The following is a 16,040-nucleotide window of genomic DNA, read 5'->3' as shown; positions in this document are numbered from 1 at the left end:
CCCTGGAAACCTCAACCTGCCTTTCTCGCACCGGACATTTCTGATCCCCAGCCCCATGGCCACCCCTACAATAGCACACACTACTTTCCCCAATGCTGCACATTCCTTTGTCTCATGCCCTTCTGCACACTTCTCACACCTAAGAACCTCCCTCCTACACACTGCTGCCACATGCCCATAAGGTTGACACCTGTAACAACGTAATGGCACATAAGCTCGTACCGGATAACTTATATATCCTAACTTCACTTTATCAGGCAGACTCAATTTCAAAACTCAAAAGAACAGACAATGACTCCTCTGTTTCCCCACTCTCGCCAGCCTGTCTGCGTCGCACCAAACGACGAGCATCACAAACACCGGGAATCTTCCCCTTCAGTTTGTCAACTTTTACATTTACCGCTACCGCAGTAATCACTCCTTTCAATGGCGCCCTTTTCTTGAGAGCGAAACAATTCACATTTCTTGCTCCCATTCGTTTAACTCTGAGCGCCTTCTCCCTCTGACCAGCAGAAACACAAAGAATTATCACCAGACCACTTCTGGTTACCCTCACCGATTCCACAGCACCCAACTCTGTTTTCACCCATCCTGAAACCACAAAGGGATCAGCCAAAAGGCAAGGGTCCACTTTTTCCAAAACCTTCACTCCTACTGTCACAGACTCCTCGGTGCTAGCCTCGGGCTACGAGCACTTCACCACACCTACCACCTCCAATACTTCACCCTCATTCTCTTCCATTTCTCCTCCTGTCTTCAGCTCACTCTGCTTACATTTCCTACCATTCTTCTTTAACAAACCTTCTCCCTTTTTCCCACCATTTTTAACCGACTCAATCTCACCCTCTTCCTCCCTCTCTCTCTTAGACCTCCTCTGCCTCTCCTTTTCCCTCCATTCCTCCTCCGTATTCCAAGTATACGTCTCCTTGTGATAATACTGCACTTCTCCTGACATACATCCTGTTCTTGCCTTCTCAAGGGACGCCATTTAACAATGTCACAATCTCCGTACAATCAGCACCAACCCCTGGGGATGTAGCGCTCAGCAGTGCATCCCACTTGTAAAGCAGCTGCTTCGTCTTGATGTTCTTCTTTATCAATAGCTACTGCGACGCTTTTCCGTTTCAAATAAGCGCGCTCTCTTTCTCCCGGATTCGCTCAGTTCGCTCTCGCCTTGGTCCAGCTGTGATTTACAACCTGATAGCAATATCTGTAGGACTACCAAGAAATGTATTGGTGAATTATATTAATCATGCATTGAACTGCATCCTTCTGTTCTGACAACAATGCCTTACTGTACGTCATGAAATTTTTAGTGAAATAAAACTTATTTTTTTAAACTTTGTATAAAGTTGGTTTTGTAGCATAAACTGGTAATTTCATATTTTTGACTGATATGATTGTCTGTTTCATATCTGCAAAGCAGTTAAAACGTTGTCTTTTCCACTTTAAGGCATGCATATCTCCCACACAAATGCTTTTTTTTGTGTGGTTGGTCTGACTCAGTGGGTGGAGACTGAGGGGAGAGCTTTATTATAGGTTCTAGAACTACATGTAGAACCTCCCTAAGTTATTTAAGCACCACACCCATCCCAAGCCACAAAGACTGGACTATTCTACAACACTACAGCTCAGCTCGCTTCAGCACACTCAGGTAAGCTGACACTTCCTTTACGTTCATTACAATCGATTTACCAAACAAATGGCTTCATCTGGCTCTTGGAAGGATTTCTATCATTACCATTAAAAACTATCTGTGTGAGCTTTTGTTTTGCTTGTAGGGGACTAAACCCAAGTTAGATTCACAGTGTCGTCATTCGTTGTATCAGTTTATCTTATCTTCGTGTCCAGTAGAAGATATATACGTTCAGGGTGTAGTCTTTTCTCTGTCTGAACAGTCCTGAGAAGGCAGTGATTCAGCCGTGCTACCTTCCTGAGACAGAGCTCTCTGCTGCTAGCTCCAGGGTGTGTCTGTGCTGGATGTCTGCCAAATGGGTTAGGGTGTGGTAGTAGGGGTTAGGGTGTAGGGGTTAGGGGTTAGGGTGTAGTAGTAGGGGTTAGGGTGTAGTAGTAGGGGTTAGGGTGTGGTAGTAGGGGTTAGGGTGTGGTAGTAGGGGTTAGGGTGTGGTAGTAGGGGTTAGGGTGTAGTAGTAGTAGGGGTTAGGGTGTAGTAGTAGGGGTTAGGGTGTGGTAGTAGGGGTTAGGGTGTGGTAGTAGGGGTTAGGGTGTGGTAGTAGGGGTTAGGGTGTGGTAGTAGGGGTTAGGGTGTAGTAGTAGGGGTTAGGGGTTAGGGTGTAGTAGTAGGGGTTAGGGGTTAGGGTGTAGGGGTTAGGGTGTAGTAGTAGGGGTTAGGGTGTGGTAGTAGGGGTTAGGGTGTAGTAGTAGGGGTTAGGGTGTAGGGGTTAGGGGTTAGGGTGTAGTGTTAGGGGTTAGGGTGTAGTATTAGGGGTTAGGGTTAGTTCTCTGTGCTAGTTAGTGTTTCATCAGGATGTGTCTAGGCTGGTTGTCTGCCAGATTGGTTATGGAATAATAGTAGATAAACTGTGTTACTGCTAGTTAGTCATTTTGATAAAAAGACAGAGGGCTTGCTACCTTAGATATCAACAGAAAGATGATTGGTTCAGAGAGACGCTGCAGTCAGTAGAAGAATGTAATAATCTCCTGAGAGAACCAATAAGACCTTTGGATCGTCTCCTAGTTACCCAACTCCCGCTGAAGGTGTGGTGATCAGGAGATTAAACTACATGGTTCTCAACCAGGCTCTAAAACAATCAACACTTCTCATCCCCCTCTACAGGACAGTCAACATGGCGCTGGTATCTGAGTTTCTGGGACAACTGTCTCTTAATGTGGGGGTAAGTAGCATTGCTATTGATCTTTCAATGTTGGTGTTAAACTCCAGTAGAAAATTACACTATAGTACTCCTACTACTACTACTGTAACAGTGGCCATCAATCTTCTGGTAATTATGTTTTCTGAATCTCCAGTCCTGTGAGCCCAAATACCCAACTGTCGTTCCTGATATTAAACTATATTAATGTAAACTATTATATATTACAGTCCTGTGAATCCAAATACCCGACTGTCGTTCCTGCCCCTGACTTCGATCCAGACAAAGATGCAGCCAGAATAGAGACGGCTATCAAGACGAAGGGTAAGAGAGAGATATAAGATTAAGAATAACACGTCTGTTTGTTCTGCTGTACAGCTGGGTTTAATCCTGGCTGGGTTTAATCCTGGCTGGGTTTAATCCTGGCTGGGTTTAATCCTGGCTGGGTTTGATCCTGGCTGGGTTTGATCCTGGCTGGGTTTAATCCTGGCTGGGTTTAATCCTGGCTGGGTTTAATCCTGGCTGGGTTTAATCCTGGCTGGGTTAGAGGCTGGGTTTAATCCTGGCTGGGTTAGAGGCTGGGTTTAATCCTGGCTGGGTTAGAGTCTGGGTTTAATCCTGGCTGGGTTAGAGGCTGGGTTTGGCCCTGGCGGGGAAAAAAAGCATCCATGTGGCAACAGTCTGTGGTATTTGTGAGTCAGCTTCCTGACTGAACTGGGAATGTTCCCAAGGCAATGCCTCAGTACTGGCAGCAGCCTCATATCACCAGTTAGTGGCATCTAGACAAGCTAGTTCCCTACACCTCAGTACTGGCAGCAGCAGCCTCATATCACCAGTTAGTGGCATCTAGACAAGCTAGTTCCCTACAGACTGGAAAGTAGCCTCATATCACCAGTTAGTGGCATCTAGACAAGCTAGTTCCCTACAGACTGGAAGATTCAACCCAGTTACCAGAGTGACATAATGGATAGCCAGTTCACTATCATTTCATGCCTAACCACTGAAGACTTCATCATCAAGCAACATTTCTATTCAGATTTACTGATATCATTTTATTCAGTGAACAATGTCTCGTTATCTAGAACAATGTCCAGTTATTCCTGAATGATCTGATGTTATGTATATCTGGGATGTCACCTCAGGAGTGGATGAAGCGACCATCATCAATGTTCTGACCAAGAGGACCTACAGCCAGAGGAGAGAGATCGCGTTCGCTTATGAGAGGAGAGCCAAGAAGGTACAGGTCAACTGACTCAACCAATCAGATAAACTAGGGTCAACTGGCTCAACCAATCAGATGACCCTTCACTGAGGATCTAATGTCACGTGAACTGTCATGACACCTGTGAGGGATCTGTCTCTTCTGTTCTGTCACTCTCACATGTTCTGTCTCTTCTGTTCTAACTGTAGCATGTCCTGTATCTAACTAACATGCTCTGTGTTTCTCTCCTGTAGGATCTGGTGACAGCCCTGAAGGGGGCTCTGTCTGGGTCTCTGGAGACTGTGATCTTAGGTCTGATGAAGAGTACAGCTCAGTATGATGCCTCCGAGATCAAAGGATCCATTAAGGTACAGGACACTCCCTTTCAATCAACCAAACCTGTACTGCCCTCTCCTGGTAGCATGTCCACAGTAACTAACCCTTTTAAATCATCTGAGAGCTGTGTCGTGGTATGTACTGCCCTCTCCTGGTAGCATGTCCACACTGCAGTTGGGTGGGATAATGGCCACTGGAGATAAAACAGACATTGTAATATAATCCTGACCTTATAGTCCAATGTTCTGGTAATGTAACATACCTGTGTATCTTCAGGGTCTAGGAACGGACGAGGAGGTGCTGATAGAGATTGTCTGTTCTCGCAGCTCCTCAGAATTGGCTGAGATTAAGACGGTCTACAAGGAACGTGAGTCTGAACCCACCCTACAGTTATAATATATGATGTTATATTTCTATGTCTGAAAGCTGCCATCAGCAGGAGGTCCAACCACCATCAGCAGGAGGTCCAACCACCATCAGCAGGACTATCTTACCTAGTACCACGTTACATCTTTAGACAACACCGAGTTTTAGGCTTGTGGGAGAATGATGATGTAGCTGAATGTATCATGTTGTCCTTTGTAATACGAATGTATCTGATATATCTAATCAATCCTTCCACCCCCCCCACCCCCCCGCCCCCCCCCCCCCAAAAAAAAAAAAACATTGTAAAGTGGTTATCCCACTGGCTATAAGGTGAATGCACCTATTTGTAAGTGGCTCTGGATAAGAGCGTCTGCTAAATGATGTAAATGTATCGATCTCCTCAGTGTTCAAGAAGGATCTGGAGAAGGATGTGGCTGGAGACACCTCAGGAGACTTCGCCAAGCTGCTGCTGGCTCTGGTCCAGGTACGACCCTAACTAACCCCGGTCCAGGTATGACCCTAACTAACCCCGGTCCAGGTATGACCCTAACTAACCCCGGTCCAGGTATGACCCTAACTAACCCCGGTCCAGGTACGACCCTAACTAACCCCGGTCCAGGTACGACCCTAACTAACCCTGGTCCAGGTATGACCCTAACTAACCCTGGTCCAGGTACGACCCTAACTAACCCCGGTCCAGGTACGACCCTAACTAACCCCGGTCCAGGTATGACCCTAACTAACCCTGGTCCAGGTATGACCCTAACTAACCCCGGTCCAGGTATGACCCTAACTAACCCCGGTCCAGGTATGACCCTAACTAACCCCGGTCCAGGTATGACCCTAACTAACCCCGGTCCAGGTATGACCCTAACTAACCCCGGTCCAGGTATGACCCTAACTAACCCCGGTCCAGGTATGACCCTAACTAACCCCGGTCCAGGTATGACCCTAACTAACCCTGGTCCAGGTATGACCCTAACTAACCCCGGTCCAGGTATGACCCTAACTAACCCCGGTCCAGGTATGACCCTAACTAACCCCGGTCCAGGTATGACCCTAACTAACCCCGGTCCAGGTATGACCCTAACTAACCCCGGTCCAGGTATGACCCTAACTAACCCCGGTCCAGGTATGACCCTAACTAACCCCGGTCCAGGTATGACCCTAACTAACCCCGGTCCAGGTATGACCCTAACTAACCCTGGTCCAGGTATGACCCTAACTAACCCCGGTGGAGGTACGACCCTAACTAACCCCGGTGGAGGTACGACCCTAACTAACCCCGGTCCAGGTATGACCCTAACTAACCCCGGTCCAGGTATGACCCTAACTAACCCCGGTCCAGGTATGACCCTAACTAACCCCGGTCCAGGTATGACCCTAACTAACCCCGGTCCAGGTATGACCCTAACTAACCCCGGTCCAGGTATGACCCTAACTAACCCCGGTCCAGGTATGACCCTAACTAACCCCGGTCCAGGTATGACCCTAACTAACCCCGGTCCAGGTATGACCCTAACTAACCCCGGTCCAGGTATGACCCTAACTAACCCCGGTCCAGGTATGACCCTAACTAACCCCGGTCCAGGTATGACCCTAACTAACCCCGGTCCAGGTATGACCCTAACTAACCCCGGTCCAGGTATGACCCTAACTAACCCCGGTCCAGGTATGACCCTAACTAACCCTGGTCCAGGTACGACAGCTAACAGTAACTTGTCTGTAATTGATTTGATACAGTTACACGCTGTATTTCATTGATCCTGTTGTATTCTGATCTGTTGCCAGGCCAAGAGGGCAGAACCCTCCAGTGTGGTGGACTATGAGAAGATAGATGAAGATGCCAGAGTAAGAACCAATATCTCTGTCACTATGGCTACATCAACCATATCTAAACATCTATAAATGAATAAGCCCAGCTGTTTGAGTTGAGTAAAGGTTCACTACAATAGAAGTTTTACATAATGGTGTCTAGTATGATACCGCACAGGCCCTGTATGTTTATTGGTGTAAGTCCATTTACATACTGTATATATAATGGTATGTATGTTATCTCTCCAGGCCTCGTATGTTTAAGGTTATTAGTACGGCCATCTAATAGATATGTGTTCTTCCCAGGCCCTGTATGATGCTGGAGTGAAGAGGAAAGGAACGGATGTGGCCACCTGGATCTCCATCATGTCAGAGAGGAGTGTTCCCCACCTGCAGAAAGGTACATACCTGGCAGACTGACTAACACCGGCAGAAAGGTAAATACCTGGCAGACTGACTAACACCGGCAGAAAGGTACATACCTGGCAGACTGACTAACACCTGCAGAAAGGTACATACCTGACAGACTGACTAACACCGGCAGAAAGGTACATACCTGGCAGACTGACTAACACCGGCAGAAAGGTACATACCTGGCAGACAGACTAACACCTGCAGAAAGGTACATACCTGGCAGACTGACTAACACCGGCAGAAAGGTACATACCTGGCAGACTGACTAACACCGGCAGAAAGGTACATACCTGACAGACTGACTAACACCGGCAGAAAGGTACATACCTGGCAGACAGACTAACACCTGCAGAAAGGTACATACCTGGCAGACTGACTAACACCGGCAGAAAGGTACATACCTGGCAGACTGACTAACACCGGCAGAAAGGTACATACCTGGCAGACTGACTAACACCGGCAGAAAGGTACATACCTGGCAGACTGACTAACACCGGCAGAAAGGTAAATACCTGACAGACTGACTAACACCGGCAGAAAGGTACATACCTGGCAGACTGACTAACACCGGCAGAAAGGTAAATACCTGACAGACTAACTAACACCGGCAGAAAGGTACATACCTGGCAGACTGACTAACACCGGCAGAAAGGTACATACCTGGCAGACTGACTAACACCGGCAGAAAGGTAAATACCTGACAGACTGACTAACACCTGCAGAAAGGTACATACCTGGCAGACTGACTAACACCTGCAGAAAGGTACATACCTGACAGACTGACTAACACCGGCAGAAAGGTACATACCTGGCAGACTGACTAACACCGGCAGAAAGGTACATACCTGGCAGACTGACTAACACCGGCAGAAAGGTACATACCTGACAGACTGACTAACACCGGCAGAAAGGTACATACCTGGCAGACTGACTAACACCGGCAGAAAGGTACATACCTGGCAGACTGACTAACACCGGCAGAAAGGTAAATACCTGACAGACTGACTAACACCGGCAGAAAGGTACATACCTGGCAGACTGACTAACACCGGCAGAAAGGTACATACCTGACAGACTGACTAACACCGGCAGAAAGGTACATACCTGGCAGACTGACTAACACCGGCAGAAAGGTACATACCTGGCAGACTGACTAACACCGGCAGAAAGGTACATACCTGACAGACTGACTAACACCTGCAGAAAGGTACATACCTGGCAGACTGACTAACACCGGCAGAAAGGTACATACCTGGCAGACTGACTAACACCGGCAGAAAGGTAAATACCTGACAGACTGACTAACACCGGCAGAAAGGTACATACCTGGCAGACTGACTAACACCGGCAGAAAGGTACATACCTGGCAGACTGACTAACACCGGCAGAAAGGTACATACCTGGCAGACTGACTAACACCTGCAGAAAGGTACATACCTGGCAGACTGACTAACACCGGCAGAAAGGTAAATACCTGACAGACTGACTAACACCGGCAGAAAGGTACATACCTGGCAGACTGACTAACACCGGCAGAAAGGTACATACCTGGCAGACTGACTAACACCGGCAGAAAGGTACATACCTGACAGACTGACTAACACCGGCAGAAAGGTACATACCTGGCAGACTGACTAACACCTGCAGAAAGGTACATACCTGGCAGACTGACTAACACCGGCAGAAAGGTACATACCTGGCAGACTGACTAACACCGGCAGAAAGGTACATACCTGACAGACTGACTAACACCGGCAGAAAGGTACATACCTGGCAGACTGACTAACACCGGCAGAAAGGTACATACCTGACAGACTGACTAACACCTGCAGAAAGGTAAATACCTGACAGACTGACTAACACCGGCAGAAAGGTACATACCTGGCAGACTGACTAACACCTGCAGAAAGGTACATACCTGGCAGACTGACTAACACCGGCAGAAAGGTAAATACCTGACAGACTGACTAACACCGGCAGAAAGGTACATACCTGGCAGACTGACTAACACCGGCAGAAAGGTAAATACCTGACAGACTGACTAACACCGGCAGAAAGGTACATACCTGGCAGACTGACTAACACCTGCAGAAAGGTAAATACCTGACAGACTGACTAACACCGGCAGAAAGGTACATACCTGGCAGACTGACTAACACCTGCAGAAAGGTAAATACCTGACAGACTGACTAACACCGGCAGAAAGGTACATACCTGACAGACTGACTAACACCGGCAGAAAGGTACATACCTGGCAGACTGACTAACACCGGCAGAAAGGTACATACCTGGCAGACTGACTAACACCGGCAGAAAGGTACATACCTGGCAGACTGACTAACACCGGCAGAAAGGTACATACCTGGCAGACTGACTAACACCGGCAGAAAGGTACATACCTGACAGACTGACTAACACCTGCAGAAAGGTACATACCTGGCAGACTGACTAACACCGGCAGAAAGGTACATACCTGACAGACTGACTAACACCTGCAGAAAGGTAAATACCTGGCAGACTGACTAACACCGGCAGAAAGGTACATACCTGGCAGACTGACTAACACCGGCAGAAAGGTAAATACCTGACAGACTGACTAACACCGGCAGAAAGGTAAATACCTGACAGACTGACTAACACCGGCAGAAAGGTACATACCTGGCAGACTGACTAACACCGGCAGAAAGGTACATACCTGGCAGACTGACTAACACCTGCAGAAAGGTACATACCTGGCAGACTGACTAACACCGGCAGAAAGGTACATACCTGGCAGACTGACTAACACCGGCAGAAAGGTAAATACCTGACAGACTGACTAACACCGGCAGAAAGGTAAATACCTGACAGACTGACTAACACCGGCAGAAAGGTAAATACCTGACAGACTGACTAACACCGGCAGAAAGGTACATACCTGACAGACTGACTAACACCGGCAGAAAGGTACATACCTGACAGACTGACTAACACCGGCAGAAAGGTACATACCTGACAGACTGACTAACACCGGCAGAAAGGTACATACCTGGCAGACTGACTAACACCGGCAGAAAGGTACATACCTGGCAGACTGACTAACACCGGCAGAAAGGTACATACCTGACAGACTGACTAACACCGGCAGAAAGGTACATACCTGGCAGACTGACTAACACCTGCAGAAAGGTAAATACCTGACAGACTGACTAACACCGGCAGAAAGGTACATACCTGACAGACTGACTAACACCGGCAGAAAGGTAAATACCTGGCAGACTGACTAACACCGGCAGAAAGGTACATACCTGGCAGACTGACTAACACCGGCAGAAAGGTACATACCTGGCAGACTGACTAACACCGGCAGAAAGGTACATACCTGACAGACTGACTAACACCGGCAGAAAGGTACATACCTGGCAGACTGACTAACACCGGCAGAAAGGTACATACCTGGCAGACTGACTAACACCGGCAGAAAGGTACATACCTGACAGACTGACTAACACCGGCAGAAAGGTAAATACCTGACAGACTGACTAACACCGGCAGAAAGGTACATACCTGGCAGACTGACTAACACCGGCAGAAAGGTACATACCTGACAGACTGACTAACACCGGCAGAAAGGTACATACCTGGCAGACTGACTAACACCGGCAGAAAGGTACATACCTGGCAGACTGACTAACACCGGCAGAAAGGTACATACCTGGCAGACTGACTAACACCGGCAGAAAGGTACATACCTGACAGACTGACTAACACCGGCAGAAAGGTACATACCTGGCAGACTGACTAACAGAGACTATAAGCATATACCAGCTACATGAACCGAACTCATATGAATAGTACATAGCATCAGTATGAGCATGTTCTGTCTCTGTGGATGTTAACAGATCCCTGTCCTCCCGAGGTGTTCTGTCTCTGTGGATGTTAACAGATCCCTGTCCTCCCGAGGTGTTCTGTCTCTGTGGATGTTAACAGATCCCTGTCCTCCCGAGGTGTTCTGTCTCTGTGGATGTTAACAGATCCCTGTCCTCCCGAGGTGTTCTGTCTCTGTGGATGTTAACAGATCCCTGTCCTCCCGAGGTGTTCTGTCTCTGTGGATGTTAACAGATCCCTGTCCTCCCGAGGTGTTCTGTCTCTGTGGATGTTAACAGATCCCTGTCCTCCCGAGGTGTTCTGTCTCTGTGGATGTTAACAGATCCCTGTCCTCCCGAGGTGTTCTGTCTCTGTGGATGTTAACAGATCCCTGTCCTCCCGAGGTGTTCTGTCTCTGTGGATGTTAACAGATCCCTGTCCTCCCGAGGTGTTCTGTCTCTGTGGATGTTAACAGATCCCTGTCCTCCCGAGGTGTTCTGTCTCTGTGGATGTTAACAGATCCCTGTCCTCCCGAGGTGTTCTGTCTCTGTGGATGTTAACAGATCCCTGTCCTCCCGAGGTGTTCTGTCTCTGTGGATGTTAACAGATCCCTGTCCTCCCGAGGTGTTCTGTCTCTGTGGATGTTAACAGATCCCTGTCCTCCCGAGGTGTTCTGTCTCTGTGGATGTTAACAGATCCCTGTCCTCCCGAGGTGTTCTGTCTCTGTGGATGTTAACAGATCCCTGTCCTCCCGAGGTGTTCTGTCTCTGTGGATGTTAACAGATCCCTGTCCTCCCGAGGTGTTCTGTCTCTGTGGATGTTAACAGATCCCTGTCCTCCCGAGGTGTTCTGTCTCTGTGGATGTTAACAGATCCCTGTCCTCCCGAGGTGTTCTGTCTCTGTGGATGTTAACAGATCCCTGTCCTCCCGAGGTGTTCTGTCTCTGTGGATGTTAACAGATCCCTGTCCTCCCGAGGTGTTCTGTCTCTGTGGATGTTAACAGATCCCTGTCCTCCCGAGGTGTTCTGTCTCTGTGGATGTTAACAGATCCCTGTCCTCCCGAGGTGTTCTGTCTCTGTGGATGTTAACAGATCCCTGTCCTCCCGAGGTGTTCTGTCTCTGTGGATGTTAACAGATCCCTGTCCTCCCGAGGTGTTCTGTCTCTGTGGATGTTAACAGATCCCTGTCCTCCCGAGGTGTTTGACAGGGATATGGCAGTCTGACTGTGATGTCTGCTCCAGTGTTTGACAGGTATAAGAGCTACAGTCCATACGACATGCAGGAGAGCATCAGGAAGGAGGTGAAGGGAGACCTGGAGAAGTCCTTCCTCACACTCGGTAAGTCATTACTTTAAACCAGGGGTGTCAAACTTATGCCACGGAGGACCGAGTGTCTGCAGGTTTTTGGTTTGTCCTTTCAATTAAGACGTGGAAAGCCAGGTGAGGGGAGTTCCTTACTAATTCGCGACCTCAATTCATCAATCAAGGACAAGGGTGGAGAGAGAACCTGAAGATACTCGGCACTCTGTGGAATGAGTTTGACATGTGCTTTAAATCTACCATTACTGATTCAACTAGATTATAACTCCATAAATCAACAGCCAAACTACTGTAGCAGGTTATCTGACAGTTCCTCTGTCTCTGTGTCCCAGTTGAGTGTTTTGAGAACAAGCCGCTGTACTTTGCCAACAGACTCGCAGAGGCCATGAAGGTAATTAATAAAACATGTACAGTATATATTCCTGGTTCTTTACTATTCTAGTTATTTGGGACTTGGGGAACAGATGTAGAAACAGTACAACATGTCTCTGAATACAGCAGATAGCAGCATCAGATAGCAGCAGCAGATAGCAGCAGTTTACACCACGTTGCATCATATAGCGCTGAGAAGTTCAGATTGCTTAATGTGCAGAGTACTGCTACTCCTACTGCTAGCTGCTATTCCTACTGCTAGCTGCTATTCCTACTGCTAGCTGCTACTCCTACTGCTAGCTGCTACTCCTAGTGCTAGCTGCTACTCCTATTGCTAGCTGCTACTCCTACTGCTACTCCTACTGCTAGCTGCTACTCCTACTGCTAGCTACTACTCCTACTGCTAGCTGCTACTCCTACTGCTACTCCTACTGCTAGCTGCTACTCCTACTGCTAGCTGCTACTCCTACTGCTACTCCTACTGCTAGCTGCTATTCCTACTGCTAGCTGCTACTCCTACTGCTAGCTGCTACTCCTACTGCTAGCTGCTACTCCTACTGCTACTCCTACTGCTAGCTGCTACTCCTACTGCTAGCCTACATACTGTGTGTCTCTCCTGTCCAGAGTAAAGGGGCTATGGAGAAGGTGGTGTTAATATGATGTATATTTAGAATCTGCAAGGTGATCATTTAATGTCTATTTATAATCTGCAGGGTGATAATATGATGTACACTACCGGTCAAAGGTTTTACACCACCTACTCATTCAAGGGTTTTCCTTTTATTTTCTACATTGTAGAATAATAGTGAAGACATCAAAACTATGAAACAACACATATGGAATCATGTAGTAAACAAATAATTGTTAAACAAATCAAAATATATTTTATATTTGAGATTCTTCAAATAGTCACCCTTTGCCTTGGTGACAGCTTTGCACACTCTTGACATTCTCTCAACCAGCTTCACCTGGAATGCTTTTCCAACAGTCTTGAAGGAGTTCCCACATATGCTGAGCATTTGTTGGCTGCTTTTCCTTCACTCTGCGGTCCGACTCATCCCAAACCATCTGAATTGGGTTGAGGTTAGGGGATTGTGGAGGCCAGGTCATCTGATGCAGCACTCCAACACTCTCCTTCTTGGTAAAATAGCCCTTACACAGCCTGGAGGTGTGTTGGGTCATTGTCCTGTTGAAAAACAAATGATAGTCCCACTAAGCCCAAACCAGATGGGATGGCGCATTGCTGCAGAATGCTGTGTCTTGAATTCTAAATAAATCACAGACAGTGTCACCAGCAAAGCACCCCCATACCATAACACCTCCTCCTCCATGCTTTACAGTGGGAAATATACATGCGGAGATCATCCGTTCACCCACACCGCGTCTCACAAAGACACTGCGGTTGGAACCAAAAATCTCCAATTTGGACAAAGTACAAATATCCACCGGTCTAACGTCCATTGCTCGTGTTTCTTGGCCCAAACAAGTCTCTTCTTATTATTGGTGTCCTTTAGTAGTGGCTTCTTTGCAGCAATTTGACCATGAATGCCTGATTCACAGTCTCCTCTGAACAGTTGATGTTGATATGTGTCTGTTACTTGAACTCTGTGAAGCATTTATTTGGGCTGCAATTTCTGAGTCTTTTACCATATAGGACTATCTTCTGCATACCCCCCCCCCCCCCCCCCCCCCATGTATTAAGAAGGAAAGGAATACCACAAATTAACTTTTAACAAGGCAGACCAGTTAACTGAAAAGCATTCCAGGTGACTACCTCATGAAGCTGGTTGAGAGAATGCCAAGCGTGTGCAAAGCTGTCATCAAGGGAAAGGGTGGCTATTTGAAGAATTTCAAATATAAAATATATTTTGATTTGTTTAACACTTTTTTGGTTACTACATGATTCCATATGTGTTATTTCATAGTGTTGATGTCTTCACTATTATTCTACAATGTAGAAAATAGTAAAAATAAAGAAAAACCCTTGAATGAGTAGGTGTTCTAAAACTTTTGACTGGTAGTGTATATTTATAATCTGCAGGTTGATAATAATCTGTATATTTATAATCTGCAGGGTAAAAGTGCGAAGGAGAAGGTGGTGACGAGGATCATGGTGTCTCGCTGTGAAGTCGACCTCATGAAGATCAGAACAGAGTTCAAGAGTCAGACCGGCAAGTCTCTGTTCCAGACCATCACTGTGAGTACTACACTACACTAATACACCACATCAATACCACTACACCCTAGCACCTCTCCACACTAACACAGACCACATCAATACCACTACACCCTAGCACCTCTCCACACTAACACAGACCACATCAATACCACTACACCCTAGCACCTCCCCACACTAACATACACCACATCAATACCACTACACCCTAGCACCTCCCCACACTAACATACACCACATCAATACCACTGCACCCTAGCACCTCCCCACACTAACATAGACCACATCAATACCACTGCACCCTAGCACCTCCCCACACTAACATAGACCACATCAATACCACTACACCCTAGCACCTCCCCACACTAACATACACCACATCAATACCACTACACCCTAGCACCTCCCCACACTAACATACACCACATCAATACCACTGCACCCTAGCACCTCCCCACACTAACATAGACCACATCAATACCACTGCACCCTAGCACCTCCCCACACTAACATAGACCACATCAATACCACTACACCCTAGCACCTCCCCACACTAACATAGACCACATCAATACCACTGCACCCTAGCACCTCCCCACACTAACACAGACCACATCAATACCACTGCACCCTAGCACCTCCCCACACTAACACAGACCACATCAATACCACTACACCCTAGCACCTCCCCACACTAACATAGACCACATCAATACCACTGCACCCTAGCACCTCCCCACACTAACATAGACCACATCAATACCACTACACCCTAGCACCTCCCCACACTAACACAGACCACATCAATACCACTACACCCTAGCACCTCCCCACACTAACATAGACCACATCAATACCACTGCACCCTAGCACCTCCCCACACTAACATAGACCACATCAATACCACTACACCCTAGCACCTCCCCACACTAACACAGACCACATCAATACCACTACACCCTAGCACCTCCCCACACTAACACAGACCACATCAATACCACTACACCCTAGCACCTCCCCACACTAACATAGACCACATCAATACCACTACACCCTAGCACCTCCCCACACTAACATAGACCACATCAATACCACTGCACCCTAGCACCTCCCCACACTAACATAGACCACATCAATACCACTACACCCTAGCACCTCCCCACACTAACATAGACCACATCAATACCACTGCACCCTAGCACCTCCCCACACTAACATAGACCACATCAATACCACTACACCCTAGCACCTCCCCACACTAACACAGACCACATCAATACCACTACACCCTAGCACCTCCCCACACTAACACAGACCACATCAATACCACTACACCCTAGCACCTCCCCACACTAACATAGACC

General features: G+C 47.5%; 1 protein-coding gene across 1 annotated transcript; it reads left to right on the top strand.

Annotated features, from left to right (window-relative positions):
- Positions 1 to 1,585: 1,585 nt before the first annotated feature.
- LOC311134809 (annexin A2-A-like) lies at positions 1,586 to 14,718 on the top strand (the record flags this gene model as incomplete). The annotated part of the gene is made up of 12 exons (XM_084168591.1): positions 1,586 to 1,654; positions 2,798 to 2,855; positions 3,062 to 3,155; positions 3,974 to 4,068; positions 4,287 to 4,400; positions 4,645 to 4,735; positions 5,139 to 5,218; positions 6,526 to 6,585; positions 6,856 to 6,949; positions 12,051 to 12,146; positions 12,461 to 12,519; positions 14,575 to 14,718. The coding sequence occupies exons 2-12, from the start codon at positions 2,808 to 2,810 to the stop codon at positions 14,716 to 14,718; spliced, it is 975 nt and encodes a 324-aa protein (XP_084024717.1). The 5' UTR covers positions 1,586 to 1,654; positions 2,798 to 2,807.
- Positions 14,719 to 16,040: the final 1,322 nt, after the last annotated feature.

The sequence above is a fragment of the Coregonus lavaretus genome (assembly GCF_964263955.1).
Source record: "Coregonus lavaretus genome assembly, chromosome: 9".
NCBI classification, from domain to species: Eukaryota; Metazoa; Chordata; class Actinopteri; order Salmoniformes; family Salmonidae; genus Coregonus; species Coregonus lavaretus.
The sequence above is the reverse complement of the archived record's forward strand: the minus strand, read 5'-3'. Positions and strand labels throughout refer to the sequence as shown.